At 43.6% G+C, this 24147-nt stretch overlaps 2 protein-coding genes across 11 annotated transcripts in view; one reads left to right on the plus strand and one right to left on the minus strand.

Annotated features, from left to right (window-relative positions):
* EYA2 (EYA transcriptional coactivator and phosphatase 2) overlaps window positions 1-16334 on the plus strand; it is an 87900-nt gene extending 71566 nt beyond the window's left edge. For all 3 annotated transcript variants that reach the window (XM_071446885.1, XM_071446884.1, XM_071446886.1), the window contains exons 10-16: window positions 3995-4084; window positions 9484-9542; window positions 10336-10496; window positions 11406-11520; window positions 12095-12216; window positions 12991-13091; window positions 15447-16334. In XM_071446885.1, the coding sequence (XP_071302986.1) occupies window positions 3995-4084; window positions 9484-9542; window positions 10336-10496; window positions 11406-11520; window positions 12095-12216; window positions 12991-13091; window positions 15447-15527 (729 nt within the window). In that variant the 3' untranslated portion in view covers window positions 15528-16334. The remainder of the gene's footprint in view (window positions 1-3994; window positions 4085-9483; window positions 9543-10335; window positions 10497-11405; window positions 11521-12094; window positions 12217-12990; window positions 13092-15446) is intronic.
* Window positions 16335-18268: 1934 nt separating this feature from the next.
* ZMYND8 (zinc finger MYND-type containing 8) overlaps window positions 18269-24147 on the minus strand; it is a 49031-nt gene continuing 43152 nt past the window's right edge. For 7 of the 8 annotated variants that reach the window (XM_071446882.1, XM_071446876.1, XM_071446877.1 and 4 more), the window contains exon 21: window positions 23410-23953. In XM_071446882.1, coding sequence (XP_071302983.1) covers window positions 23939-23953 — 15 coding nt within the window. In that variant the 3' untranslated portion in view covers window positions 23410-23938. Of the gene's footprint in view, window positions 19681-22747; window positions 22838-23409; window positions 23954-24147 lie in introns of those variants that run through there. The other variant, XM_071446883.1, reaches the window with a different exon arrangement.

The raw sequence follows: 24147 nt of genomic DNA on the forward strand, positions 1-24147 counted from the left end.
CTTCTGTCGTATTATTACTTGAAACAAAGGTTAAAAATGAAAACTGAAACAGAAATTAATTTTAGGTGAGGTGTTAGTAGTTCGGAGGACATAACTCAACTTGTAATTTTTAAAACATTATTCATTTCAAATGTAGAGAGCTAGTTCAAGGGTTAGAAACAGTGCCAAACTGAGAGCAGCACTGGCAACAATTGTGTGAGCTTGTGCCACTGGGATGTGAAAGAAAACGAGCTCCTTGCTAAATGAGTGCTTTAGTCTTCCTTTACAACGTGTTCCACAGGCTGCTGCTGCCCATGTTTTCCTCAAGCTGTGCTAAGCAGGCAGCAGAAGCTCCCCAGAGCAAGTGGATGTGGGGATGGGGCTGGCAGGGCCTCACTTGGGGTGGAAATTGCCAGAAACAGCAGGGACGTGTCCGAGGATGCTCTCTAGAGAAAACATTTCTGAGCAAAATGCTGAAAGAGGACTTCACTCTTGGTGTGTTTTGATCCCTTGTTGTTCATGAAGCAGCAATAGGGAGTGGGGGCTTTTTTACCTCTCGGTTCTCTCAAGGTGTGCCCTGAGGAGAAATGGGCAGCTCTGGAAGTGACTGCTGTTCTTCAGAAGTGGGAGTGGAGGGTGTGTTGAGAAGGAGTGAACAATTCAGAATGATCCCTTCCCTCCTGATGCTTGTCTCCCCCAGGTTTCCATGGGAGGCAGCTGCTGAGGCTGTGCTGGGGAGGATCAGCAATGCTGGGTCTGAGCACCAGGGGTTTGCACTAAAAGTAATTTGTGGGGCTGTTACATTTTGACCCTGAAGGAAATTCCACCAATGGAGCATGGCAGAGATGAGGCATGTGGGGATACTCTGTGCTGCTGTAAGTTTTATTTACAAAAGGAGTTTATTGCCTGTTTTGCACCCCTGCCTCTCATTGTCCTTGTTTGTGAAAGCATGACTCCTAGATTAGCACAGGGAGGACCTCGCTCTTCTAAAGTTACTAAACAAGCACTGAGAGTTGAGTTTTTAGATTAATCTGTTTTCACTGCAAAAAGTGGTTCCTGGAGGAGATTTGATTTCAGGCTGTCTGTGGTCCTTGGGCTTCACATGCATCAGGAAGCCTTGGCTGGATGTGTTAGTGAGGAGCTCATTCCCAGGGCTCCTGGGCACACTTTTCCTACAGAAGGATGATAGCAGGGAGCACTGGGAACTTCCCATTGCTCTGCTGAACCCACACTGCTCCTACATGGGCACCACTGGCAGCACAGAGATGTCCCTCAGTGGCACAGAGTTTCTGTGCCCAGGAAGAGCACTCCATCAGCATCTTCACACAAATTTCATAATCCTCTTTCTGATTATTTACACACTGTACAGAGAATTTGGATATACCAATCTCATTTTGGTGCAGCCTGATTTTCCTGTTTGAACTGACAGCTGTAGGAGCTGTGTCTTTCCTTGGGGTGGGCACAACCTCTGGGACTGGTGCTTCTGGATGCTACAGCACAGCAAATAAAGAACTGCTGGAGGAACCCTGGCCTCGTGCCTCTAGACACCCCTGTCACACTGGGAGTGCTGGTTGGCCTTAAAACTTTATCAGCCTCTTTAGGACTTGGAATTGTGCCTTGCTGTGGAGGAAATGTCCACACTGTGGAAGCAGTGGTGCCAAATCATTTCCCCAAACGACTTCCCCTCTGGGTGGTAAAGTGCATTTTTCTGTTTTGTTTTCATTCCATCATATTCTGTACCTCAAGAGAAAGATTTTTTTTTTCCCCCCACCCCCCCTCTCATCTACAGTTTGGTTTCCATATTGTTTAGTAAAAGAGAAGGTAACTTCATACACTGTGGAAATGTTTCCTACTCCCCATTAGTGATTAATACCAATAATGCTAAAATGAAACTTAGAGGATAAATGACAGATAGCAACCAATGAGATTTCCTGAAAGAGTTTTAAAGGCTAATGATCCTTGAAATGTATAAAAATAAATTGCTTCATTAAAAACCATTTTACAAAATAATTTCTTCCTAGCAGCATATTTTCTTCAAAACAGTTCCCCCGTGTAACTACACCTGGGTAGTAAAATTTGATTCAGTGCTGTTCCTATGGGGCCACAGTGAAATGCCCTGATTATGTCTGTGTCCCTGTGCCTCATCAGGAGAGCAGGTTTGGGGCTGAAAATGAGAGACCTGTTCAAGGCAAGTCTGTTGGAGTCTTTGCTTTGTGCCCTTGTTTGTGGGACAGCATCAGGAATGTTTAAACATGAGTGACAGAGCTTCTCTGCAATGGGCACAGGGCTTGTGAGTCACACACGGCTGCAACCTCGGCCATTCTGCTCTAATTAAAGAGAACTTCACCAGGAATGTGCAGTAATTAGCTTGGTGTGTCCTACACCATCCATGTCAGCAGCGTCTGCCACAAAGGTTGATTGCAATGTGCTCACCCTCCCTACACTGTGCTCCCTGTTAGAGCTGCCCAGCCAGTTCCTTACTGTGCTGTCATGCAGCAGCAGGACCCACAGAAATCTGCAGAAAGTTAGAGCACAGACTCTGTTTGACTGGGTGGGTTTCCTCTGCTGAGTCACACACCATGCTAAAGCAAGGCAGATTTATACATCAAAATGAGATGCCTGACCTACTGAAGATGAATTAACAACAAAAAGAAAATTCTGTTGTGGGCATGTGGGCTTTTTCCAAGTTGTCTGCTGTTGTTCAGTTTGAGCAGGCACAATGCTTTTGTGCTGTGACTCTTTATCAAATTAAATACAGATTATTTTTGCTTCTGTTTTTGAGCTGTTTTGATGAATGAGAAGATGCACTGCTGGTTTGCATCAATGTGTTTCTGTGCTCTTGCTGTGGATTTAGGAACAGGGCTGGTTGTTTGGGGCAGGAGGGGTGGTTGGCTTGGTGGGCAGTGAAGTGACAGCCCCTTCACAGGCTCAGTGCTGTCTCAGCTGGGAAAAACATTCATTTTCCAGGATGAATTAACCAAACTCACTTAAGCAGAGCTGCAGGTAGCACCATCCTTCTCCAGGGGAATTCACTGAAGGTTTTGTCACTGATGCTGGCCAGGAGCAGGATCTGGGTGTGAGAAAGTTCACTTGTGCTTATGGAGGTGCAGGAGATGTTTTAGAGCTGCCAGCACGTGCATCTTCACATTGAGTGGTTTGAAAAGGCCACAGGCAGGCAGAGCTCCTGCACCAGGTCCTTCCCTTCCAGGAGGCAATTTGGGACCTCCTGGGAGGGGCTGCATCAGACCCAGGTGTTTGGGAACAGTCAGGGCCACTGGGGGCATTGCCATTCCCAACACCAGCTGCAGTGACAGATGAACCTGTCCTGCATTTGTGCTGTGTCTTGTCTTTTTTTTTTTTTTCCCTTTTTTTTTGTAAATTTTATGTTATTTGGTTTTTTTAAGCAATGTTGTTATTTGGTGTTGCTGCTATTGGGGCTGCAGTTGAGGCTCTGCAAGGCTGCAATAGTTGTACTGGAAAAGGATTTTATTGTGTAATAATTGGGTTTACATGGCAGGATGGGGCAGTTTTAACTCTGCTGATGCTGGTAGATTAGTAGGCAGCTTCAATGGAAATGGAATTGTTGGTTTGAGGGACAAGTCAGAAGGAATGACCCCTCTGCATGTTGTGTTGCTGGGTAATACCCCCAAACCAGTCACTGCTGATGCTATTGGAAATGAATATTTTGTCTAAACTACTGAAGCAATTCCTGCATAGTTTCAGGTGTTTAAAGGAGCTTTGTATCATCTGAAGTGTGTGGGCTGTTAGTGGTCAGGGTGAGTCACAGACTTCCTTCAAAGAACAAAATTTTGTTTATCTAGGAGAGCAAAAGAAAGGATGGGAAAATCATGTTAATGTTAAAATACACTTGGGAAGTAAAATTACTTTAATAAATGTATCTTAAGAAATAGGAATGTGTAGATCCTGGGTTTGGTCTAAGATCTCCCACCCCCCACACCTATCCCCAAAAAAGAAAATCAAAGTGAATGGAAAAAACCTGATTTTCCCCTGACAGGACACCACAACCTCTGTGAGGATAGGTCTCATGATGGAAGAAATGATCTTTAACCTTGCAGATACACATCTGTTCTTCAATGACCTGGAGGTATGTGGCTGCTTGTTTTATTTAACATCTTTCTCTGTGATCATTTGCATGTAGCCTACAAACTTGGGGGAGTTTGGCCAAGAAACTTTATTTTTGACCCCAGAGAAGTGGACCTTAGTTGGCTTATTGGAAGCATCCCTTGGACACCTCCATTCTGTCCAGGATTTCTTTTTGTCTAAATAGTCAGTTAACAATGATGGCTTTTTGCAGGTTTACTAAATTATTACAATTTATTAAATTTAATAATTTGCAGGTTTATTAAATTATTCCTAAATGCAATAATGAGGACATTGCTGCTGCTTCTTGACCTGAAATTTGCTATTTAATAATTTTATTCAGCTAAATTGGCATAGATCCTATGGGGGCAGGCAGCAATTAGCTGTGAGCCAAAGCAGAGGTTTTGAAAATGTTGCTCTGTTGTTGAGGAAGGTTTTGCACAGACAGAGCAGGAGGTTCTGCTCAGGATCAGGAATACTGCAGGATGAAACTATGGCAGTTTCAATGTAACAGAACAAGAGGAAGAATTTTTGCTGCTGGTGCCATGGTTAGACCTGACTCTCTCTCATACAAAGCAAAAATCCTTTAGAGAGTGTGGTAAACAGCAGGCAAGGTGGTGCTGGCAGGATGCTGAGGAGCAGCTGGGCAGCAGGGGTGGAAATGTGCTGGAATCTGCAGCCAGAGCACTCAGCCTGAATGGATCAGCTCCAGGGTGATGAGGTGGGGACTGAGCTCTGGGCACCTTGGAATGAAAACACAGCTTGGAGGCATTTGGAAAAGAAAAAACCTGGCATCCCCGGGCAGACTTCTGTGGTCTTTTATTTTTATTTTTTTTCCTTCACTTGAAAAAGGAAGAATTTGTTGCTGTGCCAGATGAAAGGAGAGAAACATTTTCTGTGCCTGAGGAGTTCAGTGGGAATTTGTGGTTCCTTCAGTGCTGGATTTCAGTGTGGTCCCCTCTGTCAGGGGAGGCACAGCCTTTCCTGCCCCCTGGCTCTGGCAGTCTTGAGGTGTCACTTGCTGGGAATTGTTATTTCCTTTCAAACACAAGCACCTGAACTGACAGATTTTTCTTCTTTCAACTTTTTTCATAGAGGGAGTTTGTGATGAGGGCATGGAAAGTACAAAGTAAAATCTTTCTCTTAGGAAAAGAAAAACAGAGCTCCTCTTTGGGAGCCCAGGGCATTATTTAAGCAGTGATAATATTTACTACAGAACCATCACCTTTCACCCATCAGATCTCAATATGTGATTCAACAAAGCTCCGTGTCCTGCACAGTGACCTTACAAAACCCCTCTGCTTTTCTAGATTTTTGCAAGAATTGCCAGTTTTAAAATAAGTTTTCTCCTTTTTCACTTACTGCCCTAAGATTTTAAATGAAGCAGCAAATTGTCTGGCCTTTGTCAAATTGTGCACATTTGTCAGTCAGTAACAGCTCTGGGCACTGCTGGTTTGGTTTTAGCTGAGCTTTTTCAATGAAAAATTGATGGATGATGCAGAATTAAAGAAAAGTAAATGTGCCTTACAGAATTTTACTTTCCAAAAAAGCCATGTCAGTTTGGAGGAATTTGCAGTAACAGAGTCACCCAGAGTTACCCACCCTACTCCTTCCTTTAGGATGATAAATAAAAGCCACCTTTGTGTATTCACAGAGTGGTATTTAAGGATCATACATCACTGAGTACTGGGCTTAAAAAATCACAGGGAATAACATCCTTAAAAATGAAAAAAGGGATTTGTAAAAACCAGCCTGGGAATATATTCAGCTGTGGCCCCTCATGCATTACCATGTACATTAGCACCATCGTGTGGTGCAGTGCTGGCCTGTACCACACAAAGTGAGCTGAGACCATTTCTGACCATCTCTTGTGCTGAGAGAGCAGGGGGAGAGTTTCCCATCTGAAACCACAGCAGGAATGCTCTTAAGCACTGAAAATGCCCCTCTGGCACAATTCCAAGTTCAGCCATTCTGGGGGTCCAGCAGACTGGAGTAAGCAGAGCATGGCTCAGAACTGACAGTGGAATAAGGGGAAAGGGGAGGAAATGTCACCCATCCTCTCCAGAGGGGCAGGTTGGACAAGGAAAGCAATTCCCTTGCCTTAGCACAGGGGGGTGGTTTGTTCTGCTGGCTGCAGTTTGCAGTGCTGTGCAGAGCAGAAGGTGCTGCCAGGGTGCAAAGCCCTCCTGAAGCATTCCCAGGAAGGGCCTGATGAGGACAGAACATTTGTCCATAGGTACAGCAAGGTTTGCACAGCCCTTGGGAGAATTTGTGTGATCCTCCTTAGTCTGGTGAGGATGTGATGTCACCTGGCAAAAAACTGAGGGAGGAGCCTGAGCTGGAATGCAACCTTTTTGCTGTCCAAAAAAACCCCAAAAAACAAAAGATTCTGAAACTCTGGTTAGCCAGGGCTTTATCTTTTCTTAGGATCTACCCAGAAGGGATTCAGGTAATTGTTTCCTGGATGCATTAGCTGAGAGCATTTTGGCTGTGCAGTTCCATTCAGGTGCAGCTCTTCAGATCCCTCCTGCTGCAGCCCATCCTCTCCCAGTGCTGCAGTGCAGTAGGCAGCCAGGTTCCAGCAGATTCACCCCAAAACTCGGGTGGTTGTGTGGGAGGAGGCTGATCACTGGTACACTGCAGAAGTCTTAGACTCCTACTGAAAACTTCCAGTCTTTTTACAGAAAGGGATTCTCTGTCAGCAAAGTCCCACAGGCAGATGAAATCCCTACAGTGTGTGAGTGTGAGCCATGCAAGGTGTCTGCACAAAGGGCTCTGATCATGCTGCAGAGTGTATCAGCAAATATTCACCTGACAGCAGATATTCTCCCTCTCTGCTCCCCTTTTTACGAGAATCAGGGAGAAAAGAACTTAGCCAGGGTTAAAAATCACAGTGAAGTTAAAATACAAACTCTGGCCTTCCCAGGGCTGTGCTTTTCTTCCCAGATGCCTTTTGTTCACAGCACAATGCTGGCTAAAGAACAGCACCTTCCACCCCAGCCCCTCTGGAGATATTATTGTCCAGCTGTCTGGAAAACAGGTATTAAGGACAGGAGGACTGGCAGGGGGATGAGGAGCTGACAAACAAGGGGATTAGTGTGTGTTTACAAGTTGCTGCCTTTGGGAGCCATCCCTGGAGGTTTTGTGTTCTGGGAAGTGTTAACCCCTCCTAATGAGGGATGCAGGCTCCACTGATCAGTGAATCCATGAGATGTTTGAAACTCTCTAGCCCAGTCCTGATCCCCAGATAGATTATGTGTGCCTTTGTAAGCTGCTTTTATACCTGCATGAGACATTCCTTGGGAGTGTTCAGAGGGAATGTGAGGGACACCAGAAGCAGCTCTCAGGAGCCCTGTATTTCACAGGGAGGCAGCAGAGGCTTGCTCCAAGCCAGCAGTGCCATTTAAAGCAGCTCAGGCTCCTCTAAACGTGGCTGCTCCCACCTGGAGGCAGCTTGTGCAGCACCCAAGAGTAAAACCAGCTCAGTGCCCAGAGCTGCAAGGGCTGGCTGAGGGCTCACACACTTGCCTGAGGTACAGGCTGGGTGTGCTAACACCATCTGTGAGATCCCAGCTGAAAACCAGCAGGGAGGGCTCACACACTTGTGTGGGGTACAGGCTGTGTGTGTCACACACCATCCCCCCTGAGATCCCAGCTGAAAAACAGCAGCAGATGTGAAACCTGGGCCAGGTTTCCTTCCTGCCATTCCAGCAGCCTCCTCCTTTCAGCAGCTGAGGTGTCTCAGGGTGTGTGATTCCCCTCTCACTGGGATGTCAGGGAAGCCCTGCAGGATGCAGGAGCAGCCTGTGAGCAGGGGTGGAAGGTGCAGGCTGTGGCTGGGGTAACACGAGAGGTGCAGCTATGAGGTAGCGTCTCAGGCAGTGTCAGGGTGTTTTATTAACCCAGAAATGTGATAGCTACTGTTGTCACACTTCAGTGTACAGAACAATCCATTCACAAACGAGAAAAACAGATCCCTGCACAAATGCCTTTGCCCTGACTTCACGCAGTGGCACAGCTGGAGTGCAGTGGGCTGACCCCAGCCTGGGGCACAGCAGCTCTGGGGCTGGAGGAGAGAGGTGCCAGCAGGGACCTGCTGTTCAGCTGCTTGGCTGCAGTTATATACAGCAATATACACCCCAGTGATGGGGGGGATAAGAGGGCTGATGAGATGAGAGCAAGATGCAGTTGTGTGTCATTTTGAGAATTATCTAAAATGCTGCAGAAAATCTCATTCATATGCACAAGAACTATCTGTCATGTTTTGCCACTGACAAAGAGTTTGGTTACTTGTTTGGGGATTTCTTTTTTCCTTTTCTGAAAGGGGCTAGTTTAAAGTAATTCATCAAACTCATCATTGTGTAAAGAAGGTAAAACAAATTCTGTGGTTTACAGAACACTGAAGTGGTGAAGAATTACCTTGGTTATCTGCAGTTGTTCTGACTCCACAGTCCTGTGGTACCAATTGTCACAGCTTTTAAACTCTGTTGAAAAATCAGCCAAAATAAAAGATAGTGTTCATCAGCTTGCAGGCTTTCTGTTCTGCTCTCACCTGTAAGGCTCATGGAGAAAGGAGAGTTAAGGTGCAGGGGGAAACTTCCCAATTTTTCTCTTCCTAATCTTAATGCTGAGGCTGGGAAAGAAACCAAAGGAATAACATTTCTCACATTTTTGAGGCAGGGCCTCCCCCATTTGAACAATGAGGGATTTTGGAAGATAAGATCTCAAGCACATACTTCATGCAGGCTGAGCTCCAAGTGTATATTCTGGTTAAATTTCCTGTGCACAGATTTCCTCATTATTGACACACATTATTCCTCAGCTCAGTCTGGGGCTGGGGCAGTGAAGGAGTGTTTGTTGCCTTCAGTGCTTCAGCCCAGCTTCCCTGCACATCAAAGGCAGCTCAGCCCCCTGGGAGCAAACTGGAAAACACCAGCAGGACAGGCAGGACAGGCTCTCTGGAAATCTCCCTGGGACAGATCTTCTCCCCTGTAATTATGTGGGCACACACCTCCTGTCCAGAGCAGAATTCTCACAGGGAGAAAGGCTGCCAAGCCTCTGCCTTATCATGCATACAGAGCAGAAAGAACCTCAGCTTTCCTGGCTAAAAACACAAGCATCTCCATCTCTGTCTGCATAAGGAGTTCCACTCACTGGGTTATTCAAGAGCTGCTGTGCCCTTAGATAACAGCAGATCTCACACACTCTCTGTCTGTTCATATTTTGTGCAAGTGCTATGTGATACTCGTTGCTAACAATTAACTGGCTAGACTACAATACTAGCAAATTGTAAGATTTTATCTCCTTGATATTACACTTAAAGTAATTTTGCATTACATTATTTCAATTTTTTCCCCACAACATTTACTCACTATTGTATTTTTTTTTTCATCTGCCTCCTAGGACTGCGACCAGATCCACATAGATGATGTATCATCAGATGATAATGGTCAGGATCTAAGGTATGGGGTGTCCCAAGCTGGAAGCTGCAGGACAGGCAGTCCCCAGCCATTGGGAAGTAGCAGGGGCCTGGCCAGAGATTCTCAGACCTGCACTGTCTCCCCTCCTGGCTCCATGCTGTCTGCATTTATTGAGCACACACAAGTACAGAGTCCCCTCTCTCACACTGTTGTGTCTGTGCCTTCTCTCAGGCCCTGACTATGCTGAGCTTTGGACCATTCTGGGAAATATGTCTAAATTAGGTTGAGCTCCAGTCAGACCACACCAGGTTCATATATGATTTCACCAGACAATTGTCACAGTTGTTGCCAAAATGCTTCAAAACCAGACTGAAAGGTTTCCCACTCTCCAATCTGTAGTGAATGGGCTTAGTAGAGAGGAGCTGGACTTTGCCATGCCAGATCTTTGTTGAAACTTGTACCCAAAATGCACCAAACATTACCATTACCTGTGTGAGTTGGGTCATCATGTTCATAGAAACTACTTCTGTACAATTCCATCTGCTTTTCCCAAAGTGTTGCCTGCAGAGCAACAAAAGGAAAAGAATGAAATGTGCAGAACTCATATTGAGCTTTGCAATTTGTGGTTTTATGGGTGATTATTGCGAGAAATTGATGCAGGAACAGAACATATTTTTAGATCAGTGCTGCTAATTGTGCTGAAGATGAACTTCAGTTCCGTACAGCGTGTCCTGTGCGTGCCTCTTGTCCCCACGTTTCTTTTCAGCCCTTTCCCCTCCCTGCTGGCACTGTGCAGGCTGTAATTACACTGACCTCTCCCGTTGCCTCCTCCCAGCACGTACAACTTCTCTGCAGATGGCTTCCACAGCTCCACTGCCAGTGCAAACCTGTGCCTGGGCTCGGGCGTCCACGGCGGGGTGGACTGGATGAGGAAGTTGGCGTTCCGCTACCGCCGGGTCAAAGAGATGTACAACACCTACAGGAACAATGTGGGGGGTAAGTGCCACTGCCCAGGCCAGCAGCAGGCCTTCCATCCTCCCAAAAACTGCAGAGCCTCCGGGGCCATCTCTGGAGCACGTGTAGGAGCCCCATGATGTTCTTCATGGTGAGCTGAGCAAGCGCCCCCGCAGTCACCCTGAAATGTGGTTCTGTACAAGGCTTGTGGGAGTCACACTAAAATACCTGGTTAGTGGTTTTGAGAAAGACTCAGGTCCCAGTATGGAGCTTTGTTTTGTAATTTATTTGGCAGGAAAGTAACCTTCTCCAATTTTCCAGAATGCTTAGCAGGCAAGCAAACAGTTCAAAACTAATATGTCCTTTTTTTGATACACAGCATGTCTGATTGCTGCCTGAAGGCTTCCTTATGTTATAGCTACTTGCTTTAAACTCCCCTAAAACAATACCAAGAGACTCTCAGCTTCCTTTTCAGTACATCAGTGCAGGTTTCCCTCTGACTAGGAAAAGAAAGAAGCAAAACTCAAAGCATCACCACAACTTATTTATTGGTTGGAGGGCAAGTGTACCCTGCATGCACTGGAAATGGGGCATGGCTTTTCAGGAGGAACAAAACCATGCTGGCCTCAGGTGTGTCTCTGCCCAGGTCACTGCCCACTTTACACAGCACCTCCATCTTCTTGCTCGCTTCCCATGCAAGCTTCATGCTCACTCCAAGAAAGGTGTTCCAGGGAGGTGCTGCCATGTGTGCTTGACTGAGCCATTCCAGCAGAGGGGAAGGAAGCTGAGCTGCAGCAGCACAGGATTGTGCAGGAGCTGAGCCTCATGGCAGTGACAAAGGGAGGCAGTGGCACCAGGGCTAAGAGAGGGGCAGTGGGAGGGTTCAGAGCACAGGCAGGTGCCCTTTGGCATTCCCATGCAATTCCCTTTGTGTGCTTTCCCTGCCTGCAGGTTTAATAGGAGCTCCTAAGAGGGAGACCTGGCTGCAGCTGAGAGCAGAACTGGAGGCTCTGACTGATCTGTGGCTCACCCATGCTCTGAAAGCCCTGAATTTGATACATTCCAGGTAAGAGCAGCTCCAGGAATTGCCTGTGGGTTTAATCCAGGAGCTCCTTTGCTTCCCTTGTTTCCCCCCTCTAAACAAATTGAGACACATTTACAGGGCTTGGCTGGCCAAGCCTGTGGGAGCCAGTCTGCACATGTTTGCCAGGCTGAATTATGGAGGGTTGGGGTGAGCTGAGCAAAAGCAAAACAATCCTTGTCCTTGCCTTTCCTTGGCTCCCTCAGCCATGGCTCCATTTTCAGGTTTACAAAAGAGGAGAGGGAAGAGCCCTTCTGTCCCTGAACATGCTCACTCACAGAACCCTTCATAGACATTACTACATTGGGTTTAAATTCCCACCAAAGCGATCCTGGCCAGCTTGCAGTAAGGCTGCATCACTGCTGCTCGTTTGGTTGATGTTTTTTTCATTCTACTGAGCTGATCAAAAGACATTTCTGGTTCTCACATTATCTCCCTCTGGCTGCAAAATCCCCCACTGGCTTGGGAACTTCAGTGGCAGGAATGGTTTGCTTCCTACCACTTTTCAGTCCAGGGTGAAAGAAATAAACCCAGATTTTTAATAACTTCTGTTTCCTAGGCCCAACTGTGTGAATGTGTTGGTCACCACAACTCAGCTTATACCAGCTCTGGCTAAAGTGCTTCTCTATGGGCTGGGCACTGTCTTCCCCATTGAAAACATTTACAGTGCAACAAAAACAGGTAAGAGCAAACTGACTGAGGCCTTGCCTAAGGCAGGCTGAAGTTTTGTCCCTAAGTCATGCAATGAGTGAGCTTTATTTTTAGCTCCCTACTTACAGATGTCTAATTCACATCCTGACTCCCACACTTAACCTAGTACAGACTGCAGGGGAAAAAAAAATCTAAAAAACACTTCTCAAGTGTCTCCAAGGGGAAGTGAGCCAGATATATAGAAATGTACCCTATGGAGCACTGTCTGCTTGTGGGATGTCCAGCTGCACCCAGCTGGAAGGAAGGTCTGGTTGGAGCTGTTACAGAAACACTTTTTGGATGCTCTTGCTCTTGCAGAGGGGTCAAGTGTGCTGAATGAGCTTTGTGAAGCTTTGTGAGTGATGAGTACTGGTAGGGTTGGCTTGGGGGTTCTTCGTGTTCTGTTCTTTCTGGTGTGTTTGAGGATTGCATTTTCATGTTTTTACTGCAACCAGAATGAACAGAAGAGGGCTCTGGAGACTGAATGCACCCGTGTCACATCAGTCTGCCAGCTGGTGGCCTAAGCAGGGCTCCACAGTCACAAAGCTCACAGGAAACTGGCAGCACTTGCAGGCCCTTGGCTGGCAAACAAGTGCTGGTGACTGTCCTGAGATGGAGAGGATCTGCCTCAGCAGAAGATCCAGTTTAAAAAGAAAGCAAAGAGTGCTGCAGCCAGTTCAGTCAGGGGATAACTGTGCCTCAATGTTAGCTCTGCCTGTGGTGTGTGTCCAGATTAAAAAATGTATCTTCTCTTGTGTTGCCCAGGGAAAGAGAGCTGTTTTGAAAGAATAATGCAGAGGTTTGGAAGGAAAGCCGTGTACATTGTAATAGGAGATGGTGTTGAAGAGGAACAGGGAGCAAAAAAGGTAAAGTTTGTGGATACCATGCTGGATTCTTCCAAGTTTTTATTGCAATGACCCTTTCTTTATTTATTAAATTTAAGAATTTAATGAAGCTCCCTCCATTTGAAGCAACTTACAATTGGTCTCATTTCTTAATATGTAAAACACTCAACAATCACCTTGTCAGAAATTCCATACTCTAAATCCCCCCCACTTTGGCAGCTGGTACAATATTTCAGGTAATTGCTGTGTCACATGTTCCAGGAATCATTCTTGCTTAATAAAGATGGCTGTAAAGACATGTAAAGGGAAATTCCAGTGTGTGATCTCAGATGAGCAGGCAGAGTGAATTTCTGATCTACACATGCAGATTTGTAAATTCTAACTTGTTGGAATTCGTTTTGAATTACTTACTATTACTTACACATATCCATACATGTGTTTGTATTTGTGACTCATTGAGATCATGAGTGTAACTTCATTATAGCAAATACCAAAGGGCTCGTACAGAGTTGCTGCCTTCATCAACAGCTTCTGGATCAATGTAATTAATTTCACAAGCAAAATGAAATTAGAAAATTGTACTGAATACAAAGAGCAGAAACTGCAAAAGCAGTGTGATCATGAATAATGAGAATTGGAACAGCCAAAGTTTTCATTTCCTAAACTTTAGAACAGAAACTTTAATTTAACTTTAATTTATTAAACTTTAACTTTAATTTATTTGGCTGGACAGGACCAGGAATACAATTTGTTAATGGCAAACAATATTTGCAAGATGTCTTTGTGTATCCTGGGTCCTGTGCTCCTGAGGTGACTGGAGAAATGTGATGGAGCTGCCTTTGCTCCAGGAGCATTGCACATGAGTTGAGGTGCAGGAACTGGCTGAATGAGCTCCATCTTCAGCAAACCTTAATTTTTAACAGATACACAAATGCTGTAGCTCAGGTGATGTTGAAATATTATATCACAGGAGCTCAGCTGTACAGCTGAACCTGGTATCTCATTCTCACTGCAAAGACTTTCCAAGCAACTTTTAAGTCCTTTGGTTGCACAAGCCCAGTAACAAAGGGATCCCAGAAAATAAGGTGGGGGGCACATGTTCTATCCCCAGAGCTGTATCTCAGGTTATCTTCAAAGCAGCAGAAACACAGTTTTTTATAGTGTATTTTTCCTGCCCAGTGGAAGCAACAACATCTGCACCTTGGAAAACCACCTAAAACAACTGCAGATGGTTTTGTAGCTCAGGAAGGGTTAAGGAGCTGTCAGGAAGAGCCCAAATGCAGGACTGGGGCTGAAGTGACCATGGGCTGCTGCTTGTGGGGCTCAGTGGGCAGGAGTGCACCAAAGGCTGCAGGGGCTTCTGCCTGCCTGGGGAGGTTCAGGAATCTCCTCTGCTGGGTTTCAAGGGCCTCCTGTCCCTGGCCCGAGCAGCTCGGCCATCAGCAGAGCACATTCTTTGCTGGGCTGCTGCCTCCTTTGATTGATGACAATCGTTAATCAAACCTTCTACACACCTGAGCTTGATACAGAAAAAACAAAGAAGGGAGGGGACAGGCAGAGAGCCTTTTGCTGCTCTGCTGACAGCACTGATAACATCTCCGGTTTTGTGGGTCATTTTTCTTCACCTGTCTGATGAGTGATAAATCTGTAACTGCTGAACAACAGGAGTGGCTGGGAGGCCAAGTTTTCTTCTGGTTTAAGAAAGAAAAACATAATTTAATGGAAGGGGTTTAATAGAAACTGGGGGAGGAGGAAGGAAATAACTTTTCTCCTTAAAGTGAAATTGCAGAGCAGTGGATTTCAGTCTCTTTAGCTGTCTTGGTTTGCTTTGTTCCTACATTTATAGAAAATGCAGTATGACCTACTGTTCCAGTTAATTGGGAAAGCGAATTGTTAGAAAGCATTTTGATTGTGTGGTATTTTATCCCTTTATTTACATTTTTATACATTTTAATAACTTCCTTTTCCAATAGATTGATTTAATTCACTTGTCTGTGGATCACTGATAACAGCTTCCACTACTGATATTCACTTAAAACTGTTTCTAGTATCACTGCAATTCTAGAAACATTCCTAATTAATTTGTGGGGGGGGGAAGAAAATAGGAGCAAAGTTTAGCATCCAGCGCACATCCTCCATCACCTGTGAAGCAGGATACTCCTCAGTTGTGGAGGATGTGTCTTCCTGTGTGCACAGATCAACAGAGACACTTCCCACTTTGTCCCTTCCTCCCTCCCTAAGACGAGCCTCCTTCCCTCTGGCACTGTGACAAGTACAAAACTCTGTTCCTGAGGGTACAAGCTAAGGAAGTTGTTTTGATCTCAGTATTATACAAAAACAGGAACAAAACCCTGCACTCTTTTGGTTTCACTCTAGCACAACATGCCCTTCTGGAGAATCTCCTGTCACGCTGACCTGGAAGCTCTTCGGCACGCCTTGGAACTTGAGTATTTGTAGCAGATCCCAACATCTGAGCACTGGGAGGGCTGCACTCAGACTCTTACATCGGTTCCAGCTATTCCTCAAGGTTTTCTTAGTAAAAAAAAAAAATCCCACAGCAACTGCAGTTTTTCTTTTTTTTGAAGGGGAACCCTTTCAGTGGAAGCCTTTAAGAACTTGCAGCCAAAGAATATTGTCTCAAGTCCTCCTTCCTTTGGACAGAGGAAAATGCTCCTGATCAGTCCCTGGGATGCTGCAGTTGCTGGCTGAGGTGGAGGCACAGAGCTCTAATGGCCCTTTGGCCATCAGCAAGGCAAATGCTACAAGTCTGGGTCTCCCTGTCAGCATCCTTGGTTTTCAAAGGGGAAGAGGACACAGCAAGGAGTCTCTGCACAATCCATCACATCACACAGGACCTTCTGAAAATAGGAGTGAAACTGTTGATTTTTTTTTTGTTGTTGTTTTGTTTCCTTTTTTTGTATTTTTTTAATTTATGAACTAATCTCATTACTCTGGTATTAAGCTCTGTACCTGTTTTTCATCTGGCTTTTGGGGGTTGGGAGGGGTGGGGAAAGTCTTACTGTTCTAAATTAATAGTTCATTTCTCCAGAACAAACTCTGGGGAGAATCATATTGTGTACATGAGTAGAAAGGACACATGGTACTGCTGGTAAGAACTGTGGCTGTGGTTTTGAACCTCACCAGGAGGGTACATGGACTGTGCCTGTGCCTACACGGTGCCTTATGCTGCCTTCTTGGGGCTGAGGATGGGGGAAAGTACCTTGTGATGAGTGAAAGGCATTAAATAAAAACATGTTTACATTTTGGGGGACTGGAGTACCTGCCTTCTCTCCCAGCACTCTTGGGTCTAAATGTGGAATGCATGCTCCCCATTTCAAGGCTGGCCTGGTAATGTTGCTGTCAAAATGTTTAAATTCTCTGGGCCTGGGTGGATCTCTTAGTTTGAAAATGGCTGATTGTTCCTTGCTGTGGCAGCAGGTAAGGTGAGAAGGATCAAAGCCTCTCTGGAAGGAGGGGTTAGAGATGCAGCAAATGCTGCAGCCCTCACCTCTCAAAGGGTTACACAAGTGCTGCACAAACTTGAGGGATACTCCTAAGCTCTAAAAACATTTAGGGAAAACAGTGCTGGATCTGAGAGGAGATTTTCTGCCAAGCTAAAGCAGAAAATCTGAAATTAATCCAAGGCAGCAGCTGTGACACATCAGCGTGAGCAAACCCAGCCTCTCCGTACACGCTGTGGGGGCATTTGCAAAGAGCTGCTCTGGCCTCAGCACAACTCCATGCAAAATGTCACTTTTCTAGCACAGGCATTGCAGGGCTCAGGGCTTGCTGAGAAGGATTTTTTCCTCAAGGTTTCCCTGCTGTAAGAATGGTTTCCTTCACTAGTGATATAACTTCCTATTTGTGACAGTCAGTGGAGAATTGACTAATGTTTACAGGGTAAGTGCTCTGGTAAATAAACTTCTGAAAGAATAAAAAATGTCAGGGATTGCAGAGTCCCAGAGCACACCTTCAGCTTTTAAGACCCCATCCATCAGCTAATTGATCTTCCTTGAAATTCCAAATTTATCACCTGACTTAATCTAGTCAATTGTCTGAGCACTGATTCTGGGTTTTTTCTTAAAGATTCTTGGAAGATTTTGCTTTCAGAATATATTTAAAGGGTTGAAAGCTCTTGGTTTTGTTGCTGACTTTCTTAGCAGAGCTTTGGGTGGGACACACCAAGAGTCAGAACACATCTGTGACACAGGTGTCACCACCTCCTTCCAGTCACCATGGCACATTAATCTCTCAGTCCAGCAAGAGTATCAGGATTTAGTGTCCAGGGAATTTATCATGGACAGAAGAGGGGGGCTACAGCAGTTTTGTACTTAGGCACATGCAGAAGACCTGGAAACATGCACAGACACATGTACATGTTCCTTCACCTGTAGTTTTTATGTATTTCTACATTTTCTACATACTTTACTAGGATTTGGTCACCTGTTATTTTAAGGAAAGAAAACATTTCTTCTGTAGAAAAAAACAATGCTCATTAATAAAAAAAAAACCCTCCACAGGCTGGAACAGGTGTCAGAAAGCAGTGGGGTTTCCTACAATTTGTACATCACTTTTTCCTCTAACACAAGGCCTTATTTCAGCATCCAAGGTCCATGGGGAAGGCCAAACCTCATTTCAGGCTTTCAAGTTTTATGCATTTCTGTAAACAGTAGCACTCGGACCACAAACTGTGGTTGCTTTACAAATGCCCAGAACAAGGTAACTGCAGGAGCAGGAACTTCAGACAATATTTATGGATTGCTTAATAAGCTCCCTGTTTCTCTTAACTTATACTTATGACACACACAGAGAAGTCTTGTCCAATTCATGCTCTCTTGAGGGGCTGCAGTTGCACTCAGAGGCCCCATTTCTACTCACAAATACCCTTAACACTGACATGTATCTGTCCAACCCCAATCCAACCACTGAGTAAATGATACACAACATAAATTGGACAGGCTTGGATCCAAAGGTCCCACACTTCTGAGACAGAAGATGCTAACATGGGTGAAATTACCTGTGCTCTGGAGACTGTGCAGAAATGAACATTCCTCCAGATTGAACCAAAACTGGAAATCCAGGAACACAGAACATTTTTCTAAAACAGTTTAATAAAAAAATTGTGACGTTTCTTGAAAAATTGGAGAAACCCAAAGCATATTGTGTGTGTCAGCTGTCTTAGTCACAAAGAAACACAATTGTCAAAAAAGATATTTAAGTTTAATACAAATTTTATACAAAGAAAATGTGAAAAAATACTTCCATATGCTAAAAGCAATTATGCTTCACAAATAAGGCCAGCTAGGCTAGTTTTGACACAACTGCAATTAATGAATATTCTGTTCTCACTTTTTTTTTTTTTATTCTAATACTTTTTTCCCTCTAATCTGGGTACAAGCTGGAGACTGTACAAACCGCATTCTTATATAAACAATGGGAGAAATCAACATGACTAAAATGTACAACAGGATGTACTGGAATGATATCATACAGTTAATTTTCTCATATACATACATCACCTTTGCTTTGTTCAATGCTTTCGTTTTACACAACATACAAAATGGGACTACAGCCTCAGTGTAACAGACAGCATCTCCAGGGGGTGCTTCCTCTCATACTGCACTGCTTCATGCTTACAGAAAAACATAAATTCCATCGTATAAATAATACATGCTCTGGCCCAGCATCAAAAGTCCTTTGCCCATGTTTCCCAATGCATGTTTTTCTCCACACCTAGTTCTTCTTCCAAGTCCTTTGGGAGGATTTTTAAAAAATAAGAAAACTGTGAAGCATAGCAACAAACTTTACTTTCCTCAATCTTTGATATCAGTAATCAGAAATCCTGCTACAACCAGCTGCTATTACACTTTGCAAATTTTCTGATCTTAGACTGAATGAAATTTTAAAGTAATTTTAACCTGTAAACATTAAGATTTGTTGTCAGCCTGGTCATTGTGAAAAACAGTTTACATTTTTATGGATTTCAGGTCCATAATTTGCCTAATAGAGTTAGTTGAAAAGATATATCCTTCATCACTTGGTTGTTCAGAAAAATTCCACAAGAGTTTCAAAGTGCAGAAATTTTTTTCACTCTGAATGCAAAAAGTTGTTCAGATTTTCTGTATCAGATTATTTGATGCAGTTTCCCAAAACCAGTTCTCAGCATTAGGTTGTGGTAAGGCTCTTTTAAACCTTCCTTTTCCAACTTCAAACACTCTTTATAAGTTAAAGTCAATACAAATATAAAAAGGAGATGGTACTCTAATGACATCCACAAATTGTACATTATTTACAAAAGAAGCATAGATTTAATATGGATCTTACCTGTCCTTAGCTTTTCTAAGCCAGCACTAATGCTTTACATTAATGTAGTGTAATTAATGCTTTGTACACATACACAAAGCTAAAGTCTGAACCTCTGAGGTTAATCCAAATATCTGTGTTTATTTGTCACATTTCTATTAGATTTTTTTTTATTCCAACAATTGTATGAACTTCTTGTTAGCAGTTAGACTCTTCGTACTTGGACTGGCATTGTGGTCTGAACAGACTGAACTCCAGTTCTCATTGCCACTGTCCCAGCAGAAGGACTTACCACTACAGGAATGGTCTGTGGATTAAAACCAAGAGAAACAGATTGTTATGTTAAAGGTCACATAAACATGACCACAGAAATAGTGATTTGTTTTCCAGGGGAAATCCAGAACAAGTTCCAATTTTGTGCAAGAACTAATAATACCTTTATTACCACAGTATTACCTCATTCCAGGGGAGGAGTAGTGCATTACTTCCCTATAGCCAAGAGTTTCTGTGTTCTCATCACTGCTCTAGAATTACAGGGACAGGAGGTGCTATAGGGGCTGCACACACTGCCTGTGCTTGGAGGGTGAGGGTTTCAGAGTTACATCCAGTTATGTATTTTCTGCAAACTAATACGTGGGAAGAGGAAAAAGGGCTAAGAAAATCCTTTGTCATTTGAAAAAGTTCTGACAAATCAAACTGGAGTACAAAAATACCCTTGTTTATAAGTATATTCTTGTTACACGTTACTTAAATCTTTTTCCCCAAAAGGAACTTTCCCCCATGCATTCAGTCTACACAGAAGAGAACAAAGAACATCCATTTGAACAAAAAAAAGTACTTAAGTTAACTTCTGCACAAATCAATAGCAAAAACATCAGCATTACTGGGAACTGTCTTACACACCCTGTAAAAATATTAATATAGAATAAACTTTACACTTCCATCATACTGATCATGATTTATACATCTCAACAAATGGAGTTTCAGGACATCTCTATAGGTGGTAATTGATTCTACAGATGCAGAGACAAAGGCACAAGAATGTTAAACAATCTGGTCAAGGTCACATCACTCTGGAGATCTGTAAGAGGATTTATTGAACCTAAAGTCTGTATCTTAACCTTCCTCCAAAAACGTGAGAAAGTCTAGAAATGTCTCTACCGTACAAACTGCAAAGTGTGTTCCAACACAATTCCAGTGATGCACAACTGGTGATCAGACAAACGCATCCATTTCAGTTCACAACATCTTGTGGAAGGAACAGGGAGTGAGATTTTGAGGAACCTGAAAGGGATGCACAGATCTTCCCCCAGTGGTAGTGTGACATTCCAGAGAGGACATGGAAGAACAAATACAAGTTCACTGAAGCCCAATGTTTCCCCACACTGATTCAAGAAACCACATGAGTGTCTTAATGATATTCCACAAAGACTCTGAGTATCCCTGCTGAGATGGATTACAGCTCCTTTGTGACTGAGTCTGTGCCTTCCAGAAGCCTACTCATTCCATTCCCTGGAATGCAAAGAAGATGGGTTCATATTTTTACATTATTTTAACCGCAGGAAGAATAAAAAACAAACATGGGACCAATTTGCTAAATAAATTCAAAATTACTGCCATTTTGTAATGATTTCAGACGTGTTTACAAGGTTCAGTGGAAATGGTACCCAGAAGATACAATGGAAGTCGTTTCTAGTTGGACACAAAGTGCAAACTGAATTCTAAAGAAGCCATTATGTAAGTCACTGTCAGTACTAGAGGTGGGGAAATTAAGGTTGCCACAGTTGCCTTTTAAATATACACACTTACACACATGGAATTAATTAATTAATTAATTTCAGTTCTTAGCACGATCAGAATATGGAATGTGCGAGACTCCTTAAATGTGTTAAGATCATTCCCTGAGAGGTAAATTTTCCACCTCTGCCAGTTTTACACATATGTACATTTTGCATACATATTAAACATGCACTAAGGTTTAAAATTATTTAAATTGCACGTGCAGTCATTAGAATACAGAGGTGTCTGTAGCTGTGCAAGACTAATGCAAATGTGTACAAAGTTATAAACATGCACAAATAAAGTTGGAAACCTTTCACACCTTCCAATTCTGCTTTACATAACTCAATACACTTTGTGTTACAGAAAACAGATGAGGGTAACTGCCATTTTTCTGATTACACAAAACCACCGTAGGATCTTACAACCTCGCAGCTATTCACAAAAGAAGCCTGATGTCTTAGAAGTCTGCTATTGGATTTTAAAACACATACAAAACCTTATTGTTAATGGTAGTTCAGTCCAAGCAACTCAGGGCCAATGCTGCAACGGTGCACAGTGGTCTCAGGTGAGACCAAGTGGAATTGAAATGCTGTGAGGAATGTGGGAAGTCTGCATCCCCACCAAGAGCTGTGTTTGTGTGGAATCTGATGGTTGTGAAGTACTGTTTGTGCATGAGCGTGTATCCACCAACACACACCCAGGTGTGTCCTGCAGCTGGGGTGTGCACAGGGAAAGAGAGACACAGAGGAACGTCTACAGCACATCAGGCCTCACAGTCACAGTGTGGGTAAGCTACACTGGTAAATCAGATGGTTTATAACAGTGTTTTAAGTCAGAAATGAAGTTACCCACACATGGGCTTCCCTGCTGAACCCAGCAGAGGCAGAGCACGTGCCGTGACCAGGGCAGCATCAGCTCAGTAGCTGGCTCTGACATGAGCACTGCAGAGCACCAACAGCTGAAACAATGGGCTAATATGGTGTACAGAATACAAAAATCCAACTCACTTTTGTCCCATCTACTGTGACTGACACTAGGGAATTCGGATGTCCTTGGTTAAGCCTTTGATGGAAAAAACCCAGGTCTGATTCCAATGCGATTTCTCGGTTCATAATGCTAATGTGCAAGACTGCATGGGAGAGACACTGCTGACAAATGCATATTCTTTTTCACAGATACTGAGATGTCACAGGAGTATCAAGCATAGCTCAGAAATAATTAAATCTCTAAATCTCTTTAGGATACCATAGACAAAACGATATTTAAAAGATATTTTAAATGAATTCTATATATTTACATTGATGTTGTGGTCAAGTATATACATGAAACAGACCAGTAATTTGAAATGGCCTCTGCCTGTCCTCAGTGCCTTTGCCAGACTTAAAGATTTCTAAATCTTGCAATCACAAATGGAATGAAAGGGTGGAATGTTGCACAGCAAAATAAAGCATTTTGCACTGCAAGTTGAGACTATACCAGTGAATTCATCTCTTGATACAACAGCAGACGGAGACAACCCCCCAGAGATACTGAGCAATTTTAATGCCAGGAACAGCATTGCTGCAGACTTTAAATGATGATGCTGTACTTACAATTGTGGGTTGAGTAGTTGGAATATAGGTGGTGGTCTGCGGTACCTGGACCAGTTTTATAGGCTGGGTGCTTGTCACACCTGTTGCTATCTGCAGAGACAGCACAGGCAACCTCAGTAGAAGCCTCAGCTTGTACATAAATTCCACCTAGTTGTTACATTATTATTGTTATGATATGCAATTTATGTTGGATGTTTTCTTTGTGTTAAAATTTGCATCTTAATGAATTCACAGGTTACTTCTTTGTTAATAAAACAAAATTCAAATTATGAACATGATCAATGTATACAGCATGATGTTTCAGGTAGAACATCTATATAAAAGCAATTCCATATCTGTGTAACTGGAATATTCCCTGGCAGGTTTTAGGTCTCACATTCCCTACTTCCCCAGTAATACAAAGCTTGTGCTGCCATAACAATGCATACAAACATTAAGTGAGTGAGCCAGAGTTTAACCAACTTCATCAAAACATTTAAGTGAAACAGCACCTCCTTTTCCCCCCTTCAAATCTGTTCCCCAAGTTACTCCCTTAGATGACATTTCAAGCCCAGAGATCTAACACCAGACAGTAGCAAAAGTGTCAAGAAATGAACACAGCTCTCTAAATTACTATGCTTCCCAATTCTACAGGACTATCTCGATGAGACATCATGCTGGAATCACAATACTACAAAATTAGTTTGCTTTTAATATTTTAAAATACAACAAGGCTCCTACTGACGTGGAGGATCATGTGTAAGGGTGTGAAGGATCAGCCCCATCCCCCCCCCCACTAAAATTTTTCATTTAATAAATCTTGCAAGGGCAGAAAAAAACTGATGCCAAAATTGCTAATAGTCAAGCCCTACCTATAAAGCAGAATCTTCTCTATAAACATTTTCTATATATGCAATGTTAAGTCCCTTTTTTTTTAGAGCATTTGCTCATCCTTGCCTACTGAAAACTATCAGAGTAGATGCTATGGAGGATTTCAAAACTGCTCCGTTAACCGTAGATCCAGGTGAAGTGTTGTATCAGTGTTATGGAACATTGTGGTACCCTAATGGCAGTCTGTGGTGAGAAAGTAAGTTGGTTTGAATGCAGGTCTTGAGCTTGGCCTCTGAACCCCCAGGCAAGAAGGGCTTGGAAGTGCTGCAGTCAGTATTGCTTATCAGAAGGCAACTTGTATCGAAAGATCCAGACCAGAAGCTACATTGATGGGTCCTGGAGAGAGAGAGAGAAAGAGGTCCAGTCCTCCTTGGCTGGAAGGATCAGTCAAGCCAACACAAGGTTTTTTTTTGGGAATTAGTGAAAGGGAAAGGGTGTTCCCAAAGGGCAGAATGAGGTTTTTTTACAAAATGAAGAACAAAAACCACAACTCTCTATCACTCCCCAAAACACACTCTTTGAAATATACA

This window comes from Agelaius tricolor, unplaced genomic scaffold (assembly GCF_023055355.1).
Source record: "Agelaius tricolor isolate 1412-34295 unplaced genomic scaffold, bAgeTri1.0.p SCAF_23, whole genome shotgun sequence".
NCBI classification, from domain to species: domain Eukaryota; kingdom Metazoa; phylum Chordata; class Aves; order Passeriformes; family Icteridae; genus Agelaius; species Agelaius tricolor.